The sequence below is a fragment of the Megalobrama amblycephala genome, linkage group LG19 (genome assembly GCF_018812025.1).
Source record: "Megalobrama amblycephala isolate DHTTF-2021 linkage group LG19, ASM1881202v1, whole genome shotgun sequence".
NCBI lineage: Eukaryota > Metazoa > Chordata > Actinopteri > Cypriniformes > Xenocyprididae > Megalobrama > Megalobrama amblycephala.
Genome location: NC_063062.1, coordinates 17,033,672 through 17,056,560, shown reverse-complemented (window position 1 = coordinate 17,056,560; position 22,889 = coordinate 17,033,672). Strand labels below are relative to the sequence as shown.

At 37.0% G+C, this 22,889-nt stretch overlaps 1 protein-coding gene across 2 annotated transcripts in view; it reads left to right on the top strand.

Moving 5' to 3' along the window:
* The first annotated feature begins 1,058 nt into the window (after window positions 1–1,058).
* Window positions 1,059–22,889, top strand: part of LOC125254390 (F-BAR and double SH3 domains protein 2) — a 119,555-nt gene continuing 97,724 nt past the window's right edge. The window contains exons 1-2 of one of the 2 annotated variants that reach the window (XM_048168993.1): window positions 1,059–1,355; window positions 6,790–6,887. In XM_048168993.1, coding sequence (XP_048024950.1) covers window positions 1,335–1,355; window positions 6,790–6,887 — 119 coding nt within the window. In that variant the 5' untranslated portion in view covers window positions 1,059–1,334. The remainder of the gene's footprint in view (window positions 1,356–6,789; window positions 6,888–22,889) is intronic. The other variant, XM_048168994.1, reaches the window with a different exon arrangement.

Below are 22,889 nucleotides of genomic sequence, written 5' to 3'. Positions count from 1 at the left end.
GCTTTTCTGTCTGTCCTCACAGCACTGCCAAATAAGGGGCTGGTGCCACCTTACAACTTAAAGGGTTAGTTCACCCAAAATTGAAAATTCTGTCATTAATTACTCATCCTCATGCCGTTCAACACCTGTAAGACCTTCGTTCATCTTCAGAACAAAAATTAAGATATTGTAGATAAAATCTGATGGCTCAGTGAGGCGTCCATTGAAAGCAAGATAACTAACCCTTTAAATGCCTAGAAAGCTACTAAAGACATATTTAAAACAATATATAAATATTTTTTTATGTGACTGCAATGGTTCAACCTTAATGTTATGAGACGAGAATACTTTTCGTGTGCCAAAAAAACAAAATAATGACTTTATTCAACAATATCTAGTGATGGGTGATTCCAAAACACTGCTTCATGAAGCTTTGCAGCTTTATGAATCTTTTGTTTCAAATCAGTAGTTCGGAGCATGTATCAAACTGCCAAAGTCCGAGAAAAAAGAAAAGCCGCTGCAAATTCAGTCATTTTAGGCCGCAAAAATCAGAAAAAAGTCCCTTCATTGATCCAATCCAATCATTGACCCCCTGAAGGCTATTGTATAATTCGCACCATGTTGTGTTGTAACATCCAATGAATATGATTTTATATGTTGCCAATAGTTATATATTCTTCCTTGTTGTTTTTACAATGTCAGTCCAACAAAGGTGTTAGAAAATCCAGAACAGTTTGTCTGTCTTTCTATAGTTATTTTATCTATTTATCTATGTTTACAGAATTCCAGTCTCGTTATTTTTGCACCTCTGTCTGAAGTAAATCAAATTTGTTATGTTTTCATCCTGAGGATAAATAATAATTCGAATTGCGAAATTTACTTTACTATGGCCAAGGCCTAGGTTATGAATATTAATGAACTCCTTTCGATTCTTGGACTGTCCAATCAAATAACTCAATTATTATTTAAATAACCAGCTGACTGTCGCCCACGTACCAACGGCGGCCAATCAGATGCGCCTAGTGAGCGAACGTCCCGTTACGTAATTCATATTCATGAGCCAAGCCTTCCCCGTAGTAGGGTTCGTATAGCGGGGTTCGGTGTGTCCGGTCCGGGGCGCTGTTGGGCTGGTTTTACGGTTCGAGTCTGCTCTTTGGAGGCAGATTCTCTCTTTCATTACTTTCTCCCCTGATCCGCAGTGTTTGTTGAGCGTCTGCCCGACTGGACCTGCTTCATCATGGCCGTCTGAATTCAGATCTGAATCCCAGTCTGATACCCTTTTCTTAATCATCAACCCCGTTCGCTCTGGGAATCATTTCTTTGGGATTTTACTTCATTTGTGCCAATGTTTAAACATGCAGCCTCCGCCAAGAAAGGTAAGAAACCAGCGTTGGAACAATGTGTGTGTATGTGTGGTGTGTGTGTGTGTGTGAGTGTGTTTTCTTTAAATGTGATTTGCAACACTGTTACATTGTCCCGAAGTTTCAACTTTGTTTCCAGCCGCTGTTTGTTTTGAAACAATGTATCAGTTTTTATTTGCAACGGAAACGATGTATCAAGAGTTTTCTCGATCAGTTCTGTTTTTATTGTTGTTTTTAGAGCAGCAGCGGTGGTAAATAATCCCGAAATTCAGCAGATATCTTACCAGAGATGATAGATGCGTGTTTTAGGGGCTGGTTTGTTCCCAGATAACGGTTAAACCATGCAGCCATGAGAGTCGTCTTGTTTTGTGTGTTTTTACTCAGATTGAACCCAGTCACCATGCTTTTGTCAAATAGACGGATCACTTATTGGTATTCCAACCCTAAAATCTGACATTTGGTTACACATCTCGGCTAAATGTGTCATTTACATCGTGGAAATATGAGTTTAAAAGCATATGTCCTACAGAAATGTTTTTCTGTCTCTCACAGAGGTGACAGCAGGGGTGTTGGGTTTCAAACTCATGTCCCACAGGCTGTATGGAGGAATGTGAAATTACCTCGCAAAAACATAGTATTCCTCTCATTCCACACACATTCATGTATTTAAATCATCAAAGCATTGCATCAGAGCGTAAAAGCCTTAAAGGTGACGTTTGACTTTTGCTATTGCTTTGTCTTGTGAAGAGGAGAAAGGCTGATAGCATGTAGCACAGGTTTACCCCCTAAAAACCCCGTTATTTTCGCCAAATTTTGTTATAAAATGGAAATATTAAACAAAGACGCGTGTGATATTCGTTATCTTTGGTCGTTGTAACGCTGGTAATGTTTGCTTTGATTTGAATGCACGATAAATGACGTTTAGCTCTACAGATATGCAGAAGACAGTATACAATATATATATATGATTTGCATAAATGTGTGTTTTAGGAAAAATTAAAAGGTGAATGTGGCTAACAGTCAGTAAATATGTTAACTAATGTCTCTTTCAAACCAAATATATGATCTGGTCTGTGTCTGACATCAGTGTGGATATTTCCATAAAGGTCTGATCAGCCTCTCCACTGTAATAAATGCCTGGAAAATGTGCTGTTTTGTTGAAGCACTGTTGCTTTCCTCTGACGCAAATGCTGTTGTTAGTGTTTCCTCCATCTCGGAGTAATAATGCTTCACCTGTACAGCTCAAAGTGGTGATGAGAGCCGTGCAGCCGGCTGTCATACTGTGTGTTATGGTGCAGCCTGTAACATTGTGTCTTGCTGATGCTGCCAGGGTTGGAAACCTGGGCGTTCTGTATTATTTTCCATCCTTATTGGCTCTAACCTTTAGGGAGTTGTTATAGAACCAATTATCTCCTCACCTGCCAAGTGGAGAACTTCTGTTGTAATTAACAGTTTCTCCCCAGATATTAGTCAACCTGCCCGGGCTCATTGGTCTGGTCCCGTTGGGTTTTTCTTGGCCTTGTAGTTGCATTTGGGTTGTGAACCTCAGGTACCTTTTTTATGTGTTTTATTTAACACAACACAACATGATTGATGGCAATGTGCAAGGGAGATTGTTATAAGAGCATTTAACTTAAAAAGAAATGCTATCATATTTCCTGTAATCATGATTAATTTATAGAGTTCCGGACGATTTTGGCAGCACAAAGCTATTTACAAGTTTAATCAATGTTGTTTCATATCATTCCATCCACAACTTAAAGTTCCATATGTGAGCAGTTAAAGGTCTTAAAGGGATAGTTCACCCAAAAATGAAAATTGTTTATCCGCTTACCCCCAGGGCATCCAAGATGTAGGTGACTTTGTTTCTTCAGTAGAACACAAATTATGATTTTTAACTGCAACCATTGCCGTCTGACAGTCTTATAATGCGAGTGAATGGTAACACAATTTATAAGAGTCAAAAAATATGCATAGACAAATCCAAATTAAACCCTGCGGCTCATGACGGCACATTGATGTCCTAAGACACGAAACAATCGGTTTTTGCAAGAAGCCGAACATTATTTATATCATTTTTTACCTCTAATACACCACTATGTCCAACTGCGTTCAGCACTCGCTTAGTGAGGTCTGATCCCGCTCTGACAACGGCAGTAATGTCTAGCACTCGTTGAAGTATATGCACGAGACATCACTGCCAAATGAAATTTCTGTCATTACTCACCCTCATGTCGTTCCACACCTGTAAAGCTTTTGTTCATCTTCGGAACACAAATGAAGATCAACCGAACCTGAATGACGTGCGAGAACAAACCTCTTCCAGAAGCTCAAACGTGCTCTGTAAGACACGAGAATTAACCTCATTGGTTACGCGGCACGTTTATCCTTCTGGAATAGGTTTGTTCTCACGCTTCATTCAGGTTCGGGTGAGTTTCTGTTTATGTTCTCTGATCAAGATTTATAAATGCCTAAATTAAATATGCTCATCATAAAAAAACGATTGAGTCCCTTCAGAAAATTTGGACTGAACCGCTCAATGCATATGGATTAGTTTTCTGATCCTTCATGAACTTTTTAAAGCATCAAGGTTCCAGTTGCAAAGGCAGTCTATGGAGGGACAGAAATCTCTCAAATTTCATCAAAAAGATCTTCATTTGTGTTCTGAACGAAAGTCTTACAGGTTTGGAACGACATGAGGCTGAGTAATTAATGACAGAATTTTCATTTTTGGTGAACTATCCCTTTAAAGTAAATGCATCTATGGTTATATAAAGAATCTTTAACATCCATAGAACCTTTCCATTGCACAAAATGTTCTTTATTGTGGAAAAGGGTTCTTCAGATTTTTAAAATGTTCTTCAGTTCACACTAAGAAAAATTATTCTTTTAAGAACCGTTTACTGAAATGTTCTTTGGGGAATCCAAAATGGTTAATTTATGGTATCGCTCTCACCCATCACCCCTTTGTTTTTAAGAAAAAATGTGCCAAAAAGTGACTTTAGTGCATTTTTGGACCGGATACCATGGTACGTGAACGTGTACTCATTCAGTACCATGGTATACTAATGTCCTAAATGTGTGGCTCTGCTGATTACTTGCTTCTCTGTTTTGGATGCTGTGCTGATGCAGATTTTATAACATCTTTTTGTGTAATAGTTTCTGAAGTCTTTAGATGTCCATTAAATATGGAATCTTAGGACGTGTCATGCCAGGAAATAATTCCCCTGTCATGCTAAATAACACATTTTTCTCATAATAAAAGTCCATAATTCATCTTTACTGTTTTGTTATAATCATTTAATCTTATCCAGATTATATAACTTGGAAACACTTCAGACATTTCAAGGCCTTGGAAGCATTTGAACTTTATGGTGATACATTTCTTTCAGTATGTCCATGTCTGTAGAAAAATGCAAATATCTGTTTTTAATTTTGGTACAGTTTTTATTTATCTGAGAGTTGTGTTTCAGATGATGTAATAATGTGTTAAATAACATCTGTATGCTAAAAAAATCTTACATAAAGCATCATCGTCACACCGTGTCTACACCGGACAATGCGACGTGAAAAAAGACAATAGAACCCATGGCCTCAAATTAAAAAAAATCCCCCTAGAAGAGTCACCTAAGGGGGGAATTCCCCACATTTTCCAAAATGAAATTCAGGCCTTGATACAGTATGCCAAAGAAAACCAAAGTTTCTTAAAAAGTATCGTTCAGAAACTGGTATTGAAGTCAAGGTATCGGTATCGATTTTGAAAATTTTTGAACGATATCCAGCCCTACCCATGCCTCGTTCTGATGCCTCATTCTATTTACGACGTGCTCAAAACACTTGCGATACTTCTCATAGGAAGGACAAATGGATTTGCAATGGTCGCTTTGTCACGTCCATTGTAGACAGCATCTATCTGTCCGATCGCATCCGGTGTAGACAGTGTTAGTCCGTGGTACCTCTACAATACATCTAAAATACATATTTTGTAAAAAGGTGATGTGTCTGTCTGTTCTTGATCAGGCTTAAATCAGGCCTGTGATTGCTCACCTTGAAGCTTAGACTAATAAAGAACAATAATATAGTACCATATCTATGTTAGTCTAATCTATGCGATGAGCAATATATATTGTATTATACTACAGGGTTGTTGAATGCTTGAATCTGATTTGTTGACGAATGCTCTAAGTTGTGCAATTATTTTCAAAGAAACACATGGGTGAAGTAGTTCTAGCCAGGTCTTGACCGCATTACAGTTCCATATCACTTCGCCCAATTTATTGGAGTCATTTCAAAATGTCCTCAAAGCCTACTGCGGCAAAAGAAACAAAACCCAGAACGACATCGACCAAGCAAATAAATATAGTAAACAATAGGATAAAAACGACAATTATTGTCATGGTTTTTGCTACAAAACGCGTTTAACTGTGTCCTGTAATCGCATACTCTCTCACGCTCTCTCATTTAAACGCACACACATACGTACTGTATACAGACACAGACTCGCACAGAAACGTATTGTCCGCTAGGCTCTGACTAATTAATCAGTAAAATAGTTTAGCAACTTAAAAGCTACATGATATTTCTCACCAATGAGGTAATAACTGTGAGGTTCTTGACCTCGTTAATAACTACATCAACAGTATTATTCTGCTGAAGGCTCAAGCCTTCGTTACTAGTTCTGAAATGATGTTTTGGAATTAGCAAGAGGCTTAGGATGAGATGCGTAAGAAATTAGTCCCACACACACAAGAGTGTTTTAAGGACAAAAACCTGACAAATGTCTTCAAATACAACATCTGAACAGTGTCTTGCCGTTTGATAACCGTAGTATAAGTGGAATAATTGACTCCGGACCGTTGAATTATTAGAATATAATGCACACCCGAGGTGTAATTCACACCGCTTTGCTTTGTGGCCGCATTACCACCTTGGGTGTGTAGTATTTTCTAATAATTCAATGGCCCGGAGTCAATTATTACTTGCATATAGAATAGTTTAAAGCTTAAGTGTGTTATATTCACGCTATTGACATAATTATTATTTCCAAACAGGTTTCCTGACCATCACGGGTCAGGTTGTCCCACCCACAAACTCATGCCATGGTTTGAGTCGCAACATATCAAAAGAGTTTTAAAATTCAAAAAAAGACACACTTCAGCTTTAATTACTCACTTGTGACTGCGAGTGACTATATACGTGATTATATACGTTTTTATAGAAAGAATCAACCATAAAAATGTGTCAGTCTGCTCTGTTAGAGTTTGATTGCAGGAATTTTTCTCTTGTCGTTTGGAAAGGTTGTGAATTTGTCGTTTTGGCGTATACATACGGCTGACTGGAGCTGGAAACACAATAATGAGCTCATGTGGGACAGTGTGTGTGTGTGTGTGTGTGCAACTGGCATGTGCCATCCTCTTCCTCGCCTCTAATGATGTCGTCTGCTCTTCAGGTAAAAGTGACACAGGAATTGAAGAACACACATACGGAGCAGCTCGGCCGCCTGCACCTTAAACACCAGACAGAATGTGATTTATTGGAAGATATGAGGTAAGCCATTAAATGAAAAACACGTGCCTAAAACACACATGCATCCATACAAGTGAACAAATAAAGCAGAATGCAGGGAGCGAGAGAACTCTCCCTCTTTCTGAAGACCGCTCGGATTGCAGGACCGTGATGTGACGAAGGCATTTCCTTTGGACTTCCTGCTCGTGGGCCAGTTGTTCCCACAGCTGGAAGTCATAACAGCTCTGCTCTTCTCTTTTTTTCCTGTTTTTTTTTCTTTTTTTCTTTCTCTCCTTGTCTTCTCTTTAAAGGGATTGAGGGCTGGTTCAGAACAGGGGGAGGGAATCGTGTTAAAACCGCTGCTTTTGGACACGGAATTTATGTACGTCTTCTGCGTGTATGTGTTTGTACATGCTTACGGGTGTTTAGGAAGATATTTGACAGTGGCACACCCTCACGAGGGAGCTGAAGACGAAAATTGCAGTGCAATCATAATCTACTGCACGGGGGTATTTTGGTGTGTGTTTGTGTGATGGAGTGAAAAGAAGTTTCTGTCCAAAAGGGACAGAGAGAGAGGATGAGGATGAGAACTGCATATTTTTACATGTGATTAGTTGATGGATTTTCCAAAGGACTAGTCTGAAGAGTGTAATTTCTAGTGACACTAGTGGTAGGGTTAGTTTTTCAAATAAAATAGCAAAAATAATGACTGTTTTCAATCTGGTTTACATCTCTCTCTCTCTCTCTCTCTCTCTCTCTCTCTCTCTCTCTCTATATATATATATATATATATATATATATATATATATATATATATATATATATATATAGCGATTAATCGTTTGCAAAATAAAAGTCTGTGTTTACGTAATATATATGTGTGTTCTGTGTATAATAATTATGTATATATAAATACACATACATGTATAAATATATGCATGTTTATATATATATATATATATATATATATATATATATATATATATATATATATATATATATATATATATATATTAGTAAATATATATATTTATTCATATAAATATAAATGTTTAATATATAAATCTAAAATTTTTCTTAAATATATACATGTATGTGTCTGTATTTATATATACATAATTATTATACACAGAACACACACATATATTACGTAAACACAGACTTTTATTTTGCAAATGATTAATCGCGATTAATCGTTGCACATCCCTAAAATATATATATGTGTATATATATATATATATATATATATATGTGTGTGTGTATTATAAAAAAAAAATTTGTGTGTGTGCATGCTGCCCCTTATATTACAAAGCGACTTATGTAATGCATTTAACACCAAGCACGTAAAAAAAAGTACAAAACGCACACATTTGGATTTGTGCCGAATGTTAGAGGTACTTAAGCCCATATTTATTTATATAGCATGTTTCCTATATACCAGTTTAGAGAATTTATTGTGGATTGAAGGGAACTAAAATACATGTTTATAGTGTTTATAATGTTTTTAAAAGTTTAGTTTTATTTACTGGTGTTTTACATTGTTTCTGAATGTAAAAAAGTGACTTATACACTGACTTGTTTTGTTTTTTTTCTCCACAATGCAGTTTTGACCCTGTGAGACTTGTAGTCAGGTGCGACTTATTTCCGGAAAATACTGTGTTTTTATGTCACAGACAAAATTAATACAGCCTAAGTAATAAAAGTAAAAAAAAAAGTTCAGTCTTATTGGATGCGAGACAACAGTCAGTAGTAAAATAAGAACAAAGAAACTAATTACAGGCAATAGGACAAATAAATACAAACCCCCTAGTGTGCTGCTAGCTTCTCCAAAGCTGTGAGTACTAAAATTTAAGAATCAGATGTTTTAATTAAGCAATAATGTACTTGACACAATGTTGTATTGTGAATATAGACATGGCCGAAGAGATTGCAAGCGTTTCACTGTGTTAAACCAATAAGCCCTGGCTTGGTTGGCCTCCTGTACATTTTTGTTGTTGTTGTTGTTGTTTATTACATCTAATTTTTAATTTTAGAAGTGTTATTTGGCATACCTGCTGTTCGGAGAAAGGACAAACTTTATTCCATGCATGAAACAGAGTCATTCTGCCAGTGTCTAGCTTTGCATCTTTACGCAGAACAGCTAGCAGCACACTTTAATAGCTTCACGCCTCATAGCCAAAGACCTTCAGCTTGTATTTCTGCTGTCCCCGACTATAGGCAGTATGGAAGACAAAAAAAATATAGTGAGACATGAAAGTCAGTCACACTGTGAGTCAGCTAACCATCTGGAATCCTGCCGAATGTGCAGTTTCCTAGCTGGTGCTAGCAGTGATGCCACATTTAAAGGTGATGTTTGTGATTATTTTTGGTCTTAAAATGCTTAGTTTAATGTGCAGGAACAACACTATGAAAGTTATTGTTTGTTTGAGGTCTGTCATAATGGAAGGGAAGGTTGAAATGTATGGAAAATCTGTTTGGAAACTCTTAACTCTTAAATTTTGCAGTATCGTCACTACTGGCACAGAACTACATACTTTACCATTGACCTGAAACTAAGACACTAAGAAACTAAGTCTGTTCAGGATTTCAAAATCATTAAAAACAAATTGTAAAATTTAGGGCTGCAACGATTAATCGCGATTAATCGTTTGCTAAATAAAAGTTGGTGTCGTATTATATGTGTCTGTTCTGTGTATAATAATTATGTATATATAAATACTCACACATTCATGTATATATTTAAGAAAAATGTTAGATTTATATATGAAATATTTGTTTATATGTAATATAAAATATATATAAATATATATATTTATAATACATGTATATATTTCTAAACTTTATACTTGTATGTGTGTGTATTTATATATACATAATTATTATACACAGGATACACACATATATTACGTAAACACAGACTTTTATTTTGCAAACGATTAATCGCGATTAATCATTGCAGCTCTAGTAAAATTAATAGAAAGATATCTTTTCTATGTTGACTTTTCGATTAATGCAGAGTAGACTGCACTTTTATATAAAGCCTATTGAGACTAAAGCCCTAGAAACATATATTTAGCACCAGACTAAGGGTACGGTCACATGTACTGTTGTTCAGCAATTTTTCACAGTCGAAAATGAGTCAATTTACTATGAATCTGTGAATTTTCGCCTGAGGGATTTTCCCACACAGATTTCAAATCGGGATCAAGTTGGCTACACAAATTTGCTGGTTTGAACAACAGAAAGTGGCTTGGTTTGACTTCGGTGTGAGCTGTGCTTCAAACATTGCTACACTATTGATAATGAAATTTCTGTAATGTTACTGGACCTTAACCCAAAAAGGGACTAAGGATGTAAAATTTACTTGTTCTTTCAGTTTGTGCTGTTTGTATGTTGCATAAGGTAGACTAGCATGAAAAGAGAATTACAGTTGCCAAAGCTTATTCCTACTTTTTAAACACATTACATTTCCATGGACCTAATGGTGACTTTATGATCTTGTCGTTTCTCAGTGTCAAAGACATGGATTCGGTCTTTCTCCTCTGTTCTTTGTTTCACTGTCTGACTCTTGCTGACAAACACATACACAAACATTCTCAAGGTGGTCTAGTGGGATAAATCGATGTCTCGGCCAGGAGTCAAAGAGCCCCATTGATTTGAGCTTCTCTTTTGGGTTTGATCTTCCTGTTTACCTACTGGCCCACTAATGCTCTGAACGTAATCTCTCAGACAGGACGAGGGGACAGCCATGTGAGCAGATTTATTATAACTCTAGAACTTAAGTACAGTCATGCTCACACTGTGTCAGATATATTTAAGGGTGAGTTCATAGTGTATTTTGGGAAGTACTGCTGACTCTTACAGACCGGAATGCTGGAGTCAGTAGTAACTTCAAACATGAAGGTCTCTGCTGTAGTCTGTGTGTTTTTATTTATTCTGTTGCTCACCCGTTTGCAAATGCGCAGGCATTGATGTGAGCACTTTTGTCTGCTGGCAAAAACCATATGTCTGAGATTGCTTAGAAACATTTATTTTTATTTTATTTTTCTTCTGAGAATTGTGATTTTGTTTTATTTTTTTATTTATTTTTTTTATTTAAAACAAAGCGCCAGGTTTGCTGTGCTTGTTTGTATAGCTGCATAATTTGACCAAATATTTATGATTTTATATTCATAAATATGACTAAAAATAATAATTCTTGTTTTTTCACTAAATAAAAATATTAAAGGTGCCATTGAACATTTTTTTACAAGATGTAATATAAGTCTAAGGTGTCCCCTGAATGTGTCTGTGAAGTTTCAGCTCAAAATACCCCATAATAACTGCCTATTTTGGGGCATAATTAGAAATGCGCCGATTCAGGCTGCGGCCCCTTTAAATGCTCGCGCTCTCCGCCCCCGGAGCTCACGCTTGCCTTAAACAGTGCATAAACAAAGTTCACACAGCTAATATAACCCTCAAAATAGATCTTTACAAAGTGTTCGTCATGCATACTGCATGCATGCGTCGGATTATGTGAGTATTGTATTTATTTGGATGTTTACATTTGATTCTGAATGAGTTTGAGGTTTTGCTCCGACTGTTTCGTATAACAGTCGGTGTTATGTTGAGATTCGCCTGTTCTTCGGAGGTCTTTTAAACAAATGAGATTTATATAAGAAGGATGAAACAATGGTGTTTGAGTCTCACTGTATGTCATTTCCATGCACTGAACTCTTGTTATTCAACTATGCCTAGATAAATTCAATTTTTAATTCTAGGGCACCTTTAAAGAGAAAATAAAAAATTTGACCATTGTAATATTTCACTAAAAAAAAAAAAAATATATATATATATATATATATATATATATATATATATATATATATATATATATATATATATATATATATATATATATATATATATATATATATATATATATATATATATATATATATATATATATATATATGAGAGAGAGAGAGATGTATGTATGTGTAATTTTACTCTTTTATTATTTAACCGCTCTGAGACACTGGATCATGAGCTGCTTGTTTTATAAAAGAACACTCTGAAACATGCAGCATATATATATTTATTTAATTAAATCATAGCCTTTGTGATTTGTGCTAAGCCATATCATGTTTTCAGGTTTTTTTTTTAAAATTACTCGTCACATGATTGAGGAATCATTCATATCTGTAGTACAAATGGTGTAGGATGATATATGTGCACAGGGCAGCAGTTGACGGGGACCGTATCTATATCAGAGATGCCCTGATACTGCCGACAGGAAGACATGGGAGGGAGCCATGCACAAGGGATTGTGGGAAATAGTTGAGGAATCCTGTGTGATATTAAAGAGTTGAAAGACAGTTGTTGTTTCAGAAACTGATGGATGAAGGAGATGAAAAAGGAGGAAAAAGCAAAGCAGACAAGGGAGAAATAGTTGCTTTGAGGGAGCCGATTTGTGCCGTTTGTGTACAAGAGACATAATGAGTTCCATCAAGACTCTTCTGGCTGGATCTGTTTCTCTTGGTTTCTCTTACACTTTCTGACTCTTTGTTTGATTGTCAACCCACTAGGGAGTTTGACGTATATACTGTGTTTTTCTAGAAATGGGTATCAGTGTGCATATATATTATAAAACAGACAGTTCAGAGACTATGTTCTAATTTCAGTTGGAATTATATTGAATATCTAATATTCATAATATATTTATTAATGTACATATCATTTTGACTGATATTTTGGCTTGTCCATCAAGTTTGAAATACAAAGAAGATTATCAGTGAGATTATTGTGAATTAAAGGGCTAGTTCAACCCAAAATGGAAAAAAAAAAAATATCAAATGATTGTTCGCAAAGACCCGCCCCCTTTAGTTACTGTTGCTATGTCCGACAAGCTATGCCGATCTCTCGCCACACATCATTTTCAAAAATACATTGCGGAGCAAAGAGGACACTGACAACACGTGGACAGACAAGACAGAGCAGGTTACTTTTGATATGAAAGTCTCAAATTTCAAATTTTGTAATTTTTAAAGAAATGTAAACAATAAAAACCGTTTTGTGACTCTTTAATGTGTCTTGACAGAACGCTGTAGTGCCTCAGTTCAAGCGGCTCATGAACCGATGATCTCTTCCTACTAGTTCATTTATAGCATCAAATAAACATGAATGAACATCATAAGGAATGTTGTTTTCATCGCGGAAAGACATCCGTACACACCATATTTTTAAGTTCAAGTCCACCTACATTAATCTGCTAACTCCCCTGACTGCTTTGTCTGACAAAATGGTGGATTCGGCATTATGATTGGTTAGATTTCCTGTCAATCAAACTCCTGGCGAAGGGTCAATTACTCACCCTCTTGTAGATAAGATATTTTCAGTGAAGTCTGAGAGATTTCTGTCCCTATATTGACAGTACATGCAACTACCACTTTGTCACTTTAAAAAGTTCTTAAAGAAGTTGTAAAACTAATCCATATGAATCGAACGGTAGTGCAAATTTCCTGAAGAGACACAATTGCTTTATATGATGAACAGATTGAAATCAGGCTTTTATTCACATATAATTGATCAGCGAACATAAACAGAAGCTCAACCAAACTTGCTTGACGCACAAGAACAAATCTCATTTGTTCTTGCGGAAGCTCAAATGTGCCGCATAACACACGAGAATGAACCTCATTGGTTCTCGCACGTCAAGCAAGCAGGGTTGAGCTTCCGTTTACCATTTCTGACGTGTTGCGTGTACTGTTAATGGAGGGACAGAAATCTCTCAGGCAAGGGAGAGTAAATGATGACAGAATTTTCATTTTTTGGGGGGGTGAACAATGCCTTTTAATGTTTAACTGACTGGATTATCTAAAAATCAATAATTATTAAATGATTTAAAATAGAAAGAATTTTTGAATTTGAATTTGTGACATATAAAGTGATGTAAAATTGGATTTTGGTTATCGTAGGCTGATGCTTTCCTCATACTGGCAGTTTGAGTTATTCTGTGTTTTCTATATCAGATCTGACCTGACCATTAACTCTATCATTCAAATGCACAGAAATCATGCTCTCCATCATTCTGTAATGAATGAGCTTTTCTTACAAACATCATCTCTCTCTCACACACACACTCAAGCTGCTCAACTCGCAAAGACTTTAATGAAATTGAGTCTGCCTGCCTCCTGAATCTCGAGGCTAATTTGATCAGAGAGGTATTTCATGAAAAGCCTTTTCATCCTTTCTGCAACATTCTCAAACACCAAAACGCATCTGCTCACTGATTTCAGACCAGCTCGAGCCTCGATCTCACACGTGGACAATAAGTAATATGTGGCGTGAATGTTTCAGGTTGATATAGATAGGCATGAGATTAAAGTGATAACACAACTGTGTAACACAAAAGAAGAAATTTTGATGAATGTCTCTGTTTTTTCTGCCCTTACAATGAAAACCAATGAGGCTAACTGTTGTTTTGGACCCAATTGACTTTAATTGTATGGACAAAAACAGATAACACCATTTTCATTTAATTTATTAATTTCACAAGGTAAACTTGCGTTCAAAAGTGTGAGATCAGTACGATTTTTTTTTTTTTTTAAAGAAAATTAATGTTTTTATTCAGCAAAGATGCATTAAATTGATCAAAAGTGACCGTATAATGTTTTAAAAAATGCTGTTCTTTTAAACTGTTCATCAAAGAATCCTGGAAAAAAAAAAAATTGTTTCCTCAAAAATATGACATTGATCATAATAAGAAATGTTTCTTGAGCAGCAAATCAGCATATTATAATGATTTCTGAAGGATCATGTGACACTGAAGACTGGAGTAATGATGCTGAAAATTCAGCTTTGCATCACATGAATAAATTACATTTTAAAAATATATTCTAATAGAAAAGTTCTTTTAAATTGTAATAATATTTCACAATGACAATGTTGTTGTTTTTAACACAGGAAAATGTTCCTCATACAAAGCTATCGTATGCATTCAGAAGACTTGTGTATGTTGTACTGTATTACTATTATGCTGCTTTCATGATGTTTATTTTGGTAATTATGGGGGTTCAAGTCACTAAACATTATAATGAGAAGTAGATGGTGATTTTGTCTTAGCAAGCAGCACCAACTAACTCCAAGAATCTGTATTATAGCACTTTTCCCTGATGTCTTTTAGAGCAGTAGAACAATAGGAGCGAGTGGGGCCCAGACATGCCTTCTATCCTAGAGATGATCTGGGTGTGTGTGTGTATGTGTGTGTGTATTTAGTGGGAAAAAAACAGATCTGGGAAGAAAAATGGCGCAAATTCCTGAAGATTTCAGGCCATGCCTTGAGGATGGAGGCATTACAACACGTGAGACGAGTAAATAGATTTGAATGTGAAAAGTGAGCCAGTTTGTGATGTTAAAGCATGATGGGTGTTTTTTGAAGGGGATGAAGGAATTTGAGGAGGCATGTGAGAGCAGGAGGTGCTGATAACGGAAGGAGGAGGAGACATGTAATGCTTGACTCCAGCAGCGTCCCACTGGAGTTCACATTCTGTCATGCTCACTTTAACAAACAGTCATGTTCTCCCACCCAAACACGCAGCGTTCATAAGCAAATTCAACAGTGCACATTTATGAATTCTTAAAGAGAGCGAGCGAGCCAAATGTTTCAAAGTGGAATGCTTCACACGCGCTCCAGAATGTCACGAAAACAATGTGCAGGTCACATTTCACCATAAAATTTATGAAAAAAGCTTTGCATGGAGAAAATTAAACCTATGACACTTTGCTACAATGTAAAGTAGTGGGTCTACACCTTGTATAACAGTGTGTATTTGCTGTCCCCTCAAAATAACTCAACACACAGCCATTAATGTCTAAACCACTGGCCACAAAAGTGAGTACACCCCTAAGTGAAAATGTCCAAATTGGGCCCAAAGTGTCAATATTTTGTGTGGCCATTATTATTTTCCAGCACTGCCTTAACCCTCTTGGGCATCACAAGAGGTTCACAAGAGCTTCACAGGTTGCCACTGGAGTCCTGTTTCACTCCTCCATGATGACATTACGGAGCTGGTGGATGTTAGAGACCTTGCGCTCCTCCACCTTCGGTTTGAGGATTCCCCACAGATGCTCAATAGGGTTTAGGTCTGGAGACATGCTTGGCCAGTCCATCACCTTTACCCTCAGCTTCTTTAGTAAGGCAGTGGTCATCTTGGAGGTGTGTTTGGGGTCGTTATCATGTTGGAATACTGCCCTGCGGCCCAGTCTCTGAAGGGAGGGGATCATGCTCTGCTCATTCATGGTTCCCTCAATGAACTGTAGCTCCCCAGTGCCGGCAGCACTCATGCAGCCCCAGACCATGACACTCCCACCATCATGCTTGACTGTAGGCAAGACACTCTTTGTACTCCTCACCTGGTTGCCGCCACACACGCTTGACACCATCTGAACCAGATAAGTTTATCTTGGTCTCATCAGACCACAGGACATGGTTCCAGTAATCCATGTCCTTAGTCTGCTTGTCTTCAGCAAACTGTTTGTGGGCTTTCTTGTGCATCATCTTTAGAAGAGGCTTCCTTCTGGGACGACATCCATGCAGACCAATTTGATGCAGTGAGCGGCGTATGGTCTGAGCTCTGACAGGCTGACCCCCCACCCCTTCAATCTCTGCAGCAATGCTGGCAGCACTCATACGTCTATTTCCCAAACACAACCTCTGGAAATGACGCTGAGCACGTGCACTCAACTTCTTTGGTCAACCATGGCGAGGCCTGTTCTGAGTGGAACCTGTCCTGTTAAATCGCTGTATGCTCTTGGCCACCATGCTGCAGCTCAGTTTCAGGGTCTTGGCAATCTTCTTATAGCCTACGCCATCTACATGTAGAGCAACAATTCTTTTTTTCAGATCCTCAGAGAGTTCTTTGCCATGAGGTGCCATGTTGAACTTCCAGTGACCAGTATGAGCGAGTGAGAGCGATAACACTAAATTTAACACACCTGCTCCCCATTCACACCTGAGACCTTGTAACACTGAGTCACATGACACCAGTGAGAGAAAATGGCTAATTGGGCCCAATTTGGACATTTTCACTTAGGGGTGTACTCACTTTTGTGGCCAGTTGTTTAGACATTAATGGCTGTGTGTTGAGTTATTTTGAGGGGACAGCAAATATACACTGTTATACAAGCTGTACACTCACTACTTTACATTGTATCAAAGTGTCATTTCTTATGTGTTGTCACATGAAAAGATATAATAAAATATTTACAAAAATGTGAGGGATGTACTCACTTCTGTGAGATACTGTGTGTGTGTGTGTGTGTGTGTGTGTGTGTGTGTGTGTGTGTGTATGTATATGTGTATATATATATATGTATATATATGCAGTATTTCACAGAAGTATCAGTGTAAATATATACACTGATAATAATGAGAATTTATTTTGCTTAATTGGCATGAAAATAGTCACAATGTGCACTACTGTTCAAAAAATGTTTTTAAAGAAATTAATACTTTTATTCAGCAAGGATGCATTAAATCAAAAGTGACAGTAAAGACATTTATTTGACAAGCAAAATAAACTTTTTCAACATTAATATATGTATTCAAATAGAAAAGTTATTTAAATTTTTAGTAATATTTCACAATTTTTTTAACGTGTTTAAAAAAAATGCAGTGTCATCAAAATTGACTTTATTTTCTTGAAGAAAAATGTTAATTGTTATATTATTTCTTTCTTTTGATTTTAGAGTGAAATTTTGCCCAGGCATGTTCATGACTGGTTTTGTGAGATTTACCTACAGAGGATACCACATCAGACGCGCACACACACACAAACACACACACACACTTGGCTGTCTGTGCTGTGTTTTGGGGAGATTACATCGGTCTCACACCCAAACAATCACTAATTGGAAAAGCTGGAAGTGAAACACAAGGCCTTGACCTCTCCGACCTCTTCCTCTCCTCTCACCAATAGCTCAAACGCCTCCAACATTCTTAATTAGATCGAAAATGCTCCTCCTAATGCCCATCGATTCTTTTATCTTTCGCTCTATCTCAACTCTGAGTCTCTCCACCCTTTTGTCTTGTCCTGCTGTTGTGCTTTGTTTTTATAACGGTCCCACACTCTTGTTCTTGATGCTGGTGTTTGAGTCAACGGTCTTTATTACTATTTCTCATGCTTAGTGTTAGTGAATTAGATCAATAACAATATGTATATTCAAGTTCAGTGTGTGCGTCGTTTTATAGCATTTGCTTTCTAGTGATCAGATACTAGACGAAAAAAATGGGTGAAGAAAATGCATTGAAAAAGGTATTGAGAAGATCATAGAGACTTTGTCGCAGGACTCTTTTGGCAACTAGATGGTTTATTATTGTATTAGGCTGTAAAATTTCAAGCCCAGAAAGAGTTAACATTATCTTTCTTGGAAACAGACACAGAGTCATTCAAGGTTTACTGACCTCTGGATTAGTTTTATCTGTTTATGACTTTATACAAACACACGTCATGGTCCCATCTGTATGGTTTGACTGTGTTTATGACTGTTATATTATTTCTTTTTAGGAAGTAATTAGTTAGTTAGCATTTAGTGTACAAAGATTTGTATGAATAACTCCCATTAACCTTAAATTATTTGGACACTGATGTCATGCATAAAAATATCTGGATATCATTGCATCAACGTAATACCAACCAAAGTGGTGGGTTGGTATTATTGGGACACACCTCTTTATTATTGAATTGAGGTGTGTTTCAATTAGACCCATTGCCACAGGTATATAAAATCAAGCACCTAGCCATGCAGTCTGCATTTACAAACATTTGTGGGGATAAAATGGGTTGTTCTGAAGAGCTCAGTAATTTCAAGCATGCTACTGCAATAGGATGCAACCTGTGCAATAAGTCACTTTGTGAAGTTTCATCCTTCCTAGACTGTAAGTGGTATTATTGGAAAGTGGAAGCATTTAGGAACAGCAGAAACTCAGCCAAGCAGAGGACCATTTAAAGTTACAGAGTAGAGTCAATGAGTTCTGAGGCGTATGGTGCGTAAAAGTCTGATTCCATAGCTGAAGAGTTCCAAACTTCCACTGGCTTTAATATCAGCATAAAAACTGTGTGGCGGGAGCTTCATGGAATGGGTTTCCATGGCCGAGCAGCTGCATGCAAGCCTCGCATCACCAAGTACAATGCCAAAGGTCAGATGGAGTGGTGTAAAGCACGCCGCCACTGGACACTGAGTGACAAATCATGCTTCTCTGTTTGGCAGCCTGATCCCTTACTTCCAGTGAAGGGAAATCTTAATGCCTCAGCATACCAAGGCTCACTTGTTATGTGACCTCACAAATGCTCTTCTGGATAAATGGACAAAAATTCCCACAGAAAAACTCCAAAATCGTGTGGAAAGCCTTCCTAGAAGATTGGAAGCTGTTATAGCTGCTAAGGGGGATCCAAGTCCATATTAAAGGGCTAGTTCACCCAAAAATGTCACTAATTCTGTCACTAAGCACTCACCCCCATGTCGTTCCAAACCCGTAAGACCTTTGTTCATCTTTGGAATACAAATTAAGATATTTTTGATGAAATCTGTGAGCCTTCTGGCCTCCCGATAGACTGCAACACAATTACCACTTTCAAGGCCCAAAAAGGTAGTAAAGACATCATTAAAATAGTCCATGTGACTACAGTGGTTCAACCTTAATGTTATGAAGCGACAAGAATACTTTTTGTGTGCAAAAAAACAAACACACAGTACAGCGCTTACGGGTTCTATATCAGAACGCCGACTCATTATTGGCCAGCTCCTGCGTCAACATCACACGCATGCGTTGTGCTGCTCATGTGAACAGTGTCAGCCAATACTGAGCCGGCATTCTGACGTAGAATCCGGAAGCGAGGCACTGTTTACAAGGTCAATAGCTGACATGGAAGAGAAGAAATTGTTGAATAAATCATTATTTTTGTTTGTTTGTTGCACACAAAAAGTATTCTCGTCGTTTCATAACATTAAGGTTGAATCACTGTAGTCACATGGACTATTTTAATGATGTCTTTACTACCTTTCTGGGCCTTGAAAGTGGTAATTGTGTTGCAGTTTATCGGAGGCCAGAAGGCTCACGAATTTCATCAAAAATATCTTAATTTGTGTTCTGAAGATGAACAAAGGTCTTACAGGTGTAGAACGACATAATTAATGACAGAATTTTCGTTTTTGGGTGAACTAACCATTTAATGCCTATGTATTTAGAATGCAATGTCATAACATTTCCTGTTGGTGTTATGGTCAGGTGTCCCAATACTTTTGTCCATATAGAGTATAGGTAACACTTTACAATAAGGTTCATTAGTTAAACATTAGTTAATATATTAACTAACATTAACTAACCATGAGAAATACATTTGTTACTGAATGTACTAATCTTCGTTAACGTTAGTTCATGAAAATACGGTTGTTCATGCTAGTTCACAGTGCATTAACTAATGTTAGCAAGATTTTAAATTAACAAATGCTCTATAAAGGATTAGTCCACTTTTAAATACACTTTTCCTGATAAATTTACTCACCCCCATGTCATCCAAGATGTTCATGTCTTTCTTTCATCAGTCGAAAAGAAATGAAGGTTTTTGAGGAAACATTCCAGGATTTTTCTCCTTACAGTGGATTTCAATGGCTACCAACAGATTGAAGGTCAAAATTACAGTTTCAGTGCAGCTCCAAGGCTTTAAACGATACCAGATGAGTAATAAGGGTCTTATCTAGCGAATCGATCGGTCATTTTCGAAAAAAATACAACCGTTTATGCTTTATAAACGAAATATCGCCTTGAACGTACTTTACACTGAATGTTCTACGCCTTCCCTATTCTACTTACGGAACGAACGCGGCGCCAGTTTCGTTTTTTTCCGTAACTTGAATAGGGAAGGCGTAGGACATTCAGCATAAGCGTTATGAAGAATGCGGAAGCGGAAAGTACGTTCAAGGCGATATTTTGTTTATAAAGCATAAACGGTTGTATTTTTTTTCCGAAAATGACCGATCGATTTGCTAGATAAGACCCTTATTACTCATCTGGTATCGTTTAAAGCCCTTGAAGCTGCACTGAAACTGTAATTTTGACCTTCAATCTGTTGGTAGCCATTGAAATCCACTGTAAGGAGAATAATCCTGGAATGTTTTCCTCAAAAACCTTCATTTCTTTTCGACTGAAGAAAGAAAGACATGAACATCTTGGATGACATGGGGGTGAGTAAATTTATCAGGAAAAGTGTATTTAAAAGTGGACTAATCCTTAAGTGCAGTTCGTTATTAGTTCATGTTAACTAATGTAGTTAACTAATGTTCACTAATGAACCTTATTGTAAAGTGTTACCAGTGTACGTTGTTCACATTAATGCAGTGTTCGTAGCTTCTTGCCGTGGAGTTTTTTTTTTGTTTTTTTGTCATTTGACTTTCTCTTGTAAATTCTGCCTATAAGATAAAAGACCTTGGCTGCATTTGTGTGCGTTTGTAGGTTTCTAGGAGATTCCTGGTTTTACAGCTTGACTCTAAGCATTCAAATTCCACAGGTCTGTCTTCTGTGTATCCGCACTATACAACCTCAAGCCCACCAGTGTTCTGCTCTCAGTAAATACTTGTGTCTCTGAATGCTTCTTTTTATAAGTCATCAACATTACAATCAACTTTTTTTCATTTTTTTGAAAGTGTTGCAAATTAGGTGTTCAAATTGGTCTTATACTTAGCGTTGGGGCTTTGTTGAAATGAGTAACAGTAAGAGCAATGCTTGCAAGAGGAATCGTTAAGATTGTTTTCAAGATATAATGATCAAATTAGCTCATAACATTCACGTTCTAATCGCAATAATTGCTATATTGATTTAATCATTTAACTGCCGTTCAATCCCACCGGACTGAAAGAGTTTTTCAAGGACACTGTTGGGTTTTTCCCAGCTGTAGACAGACACTCCGACCTGTTGGTCCCAGAGCAAGAACCGTCATTAGACATCCACGGCTCCTCAGGCTGAGATGCTGCTCTGTAATTAGTCACTCTGAGGTTTGCTGTAATTATTGACTTAGACTCGTATCTTACCCCATTTCCTCTTCCTGTGGATGTCTCCTCTTCCGTCCCGATTCACTTTGTTTCTTATATTTGAATATGTATGTTCAGAATGCTGTACTACATAGCATTTTTGCAAAAGTGGTATGCAGTGATTTGCAAAAATGCACCATGTGTACACTGGCGGTCAAAAGTTTGGAATGATTAAAATGTTTTAATGTTTTTGAAAGAAGTCTCTAATGCTCACCAAGGCTACACTTATTTGATGGAAAATACAGTAAAACATTAATATTGTGAAATACTATTGCAATTTAATATAGCAGTTTTCCATTTGAATATATTTAAAGATGTAATTTCTGTAATGGAAAAGCTGAATTTTCAGCATCATTACTCCAGTCACATGATCCTTCAAAAATCAATTTCTGTTTGTAGATACAAACAGCATTTATTTGAAGTAGAAAACTTTTGTAGCATTATAAATGACTTGACCCAAACCTTTGAACACTAGTGTACACCATGTTTGGCTGCGTAGCTCACAGAGGAGACAAATTAGCAGACGTGACCTCAGGCCAAGTGACCTCTGACCCTTGCTATGCTGTTTCCTATGTAGGTCAGTCGTGGCAAAGAGTTTAACATCTGGACTTCACATGCTCCACTGTCTGAATGCAGCTTCTTCTTGTGGATCGTACTTCCTGCCTAGTAGCAGCCAGCTTTTACCCCACATGCTGAGTCTGTTAACCCTTTGACACCAGATACCTTCTTCTGTTACCACTCTAGTTGTGACCGTCACCTTAGTGTCCTGTGCAAAGTGTAGAAAGACAGTTATTAATCTCATTGTAACAATAACACTTCATGTTCATTCATTGCCCTTTATTTATATTTATATGTAAATGTTTGATTTTTTTTTTATGTTTATATTTATTTATATAACTATATCAAAGGGGTCATGGCATGATAAATCAAATTTGCCTTGATCTTTTGACATATAAGAGGTCTTTGTACCAATAAAAC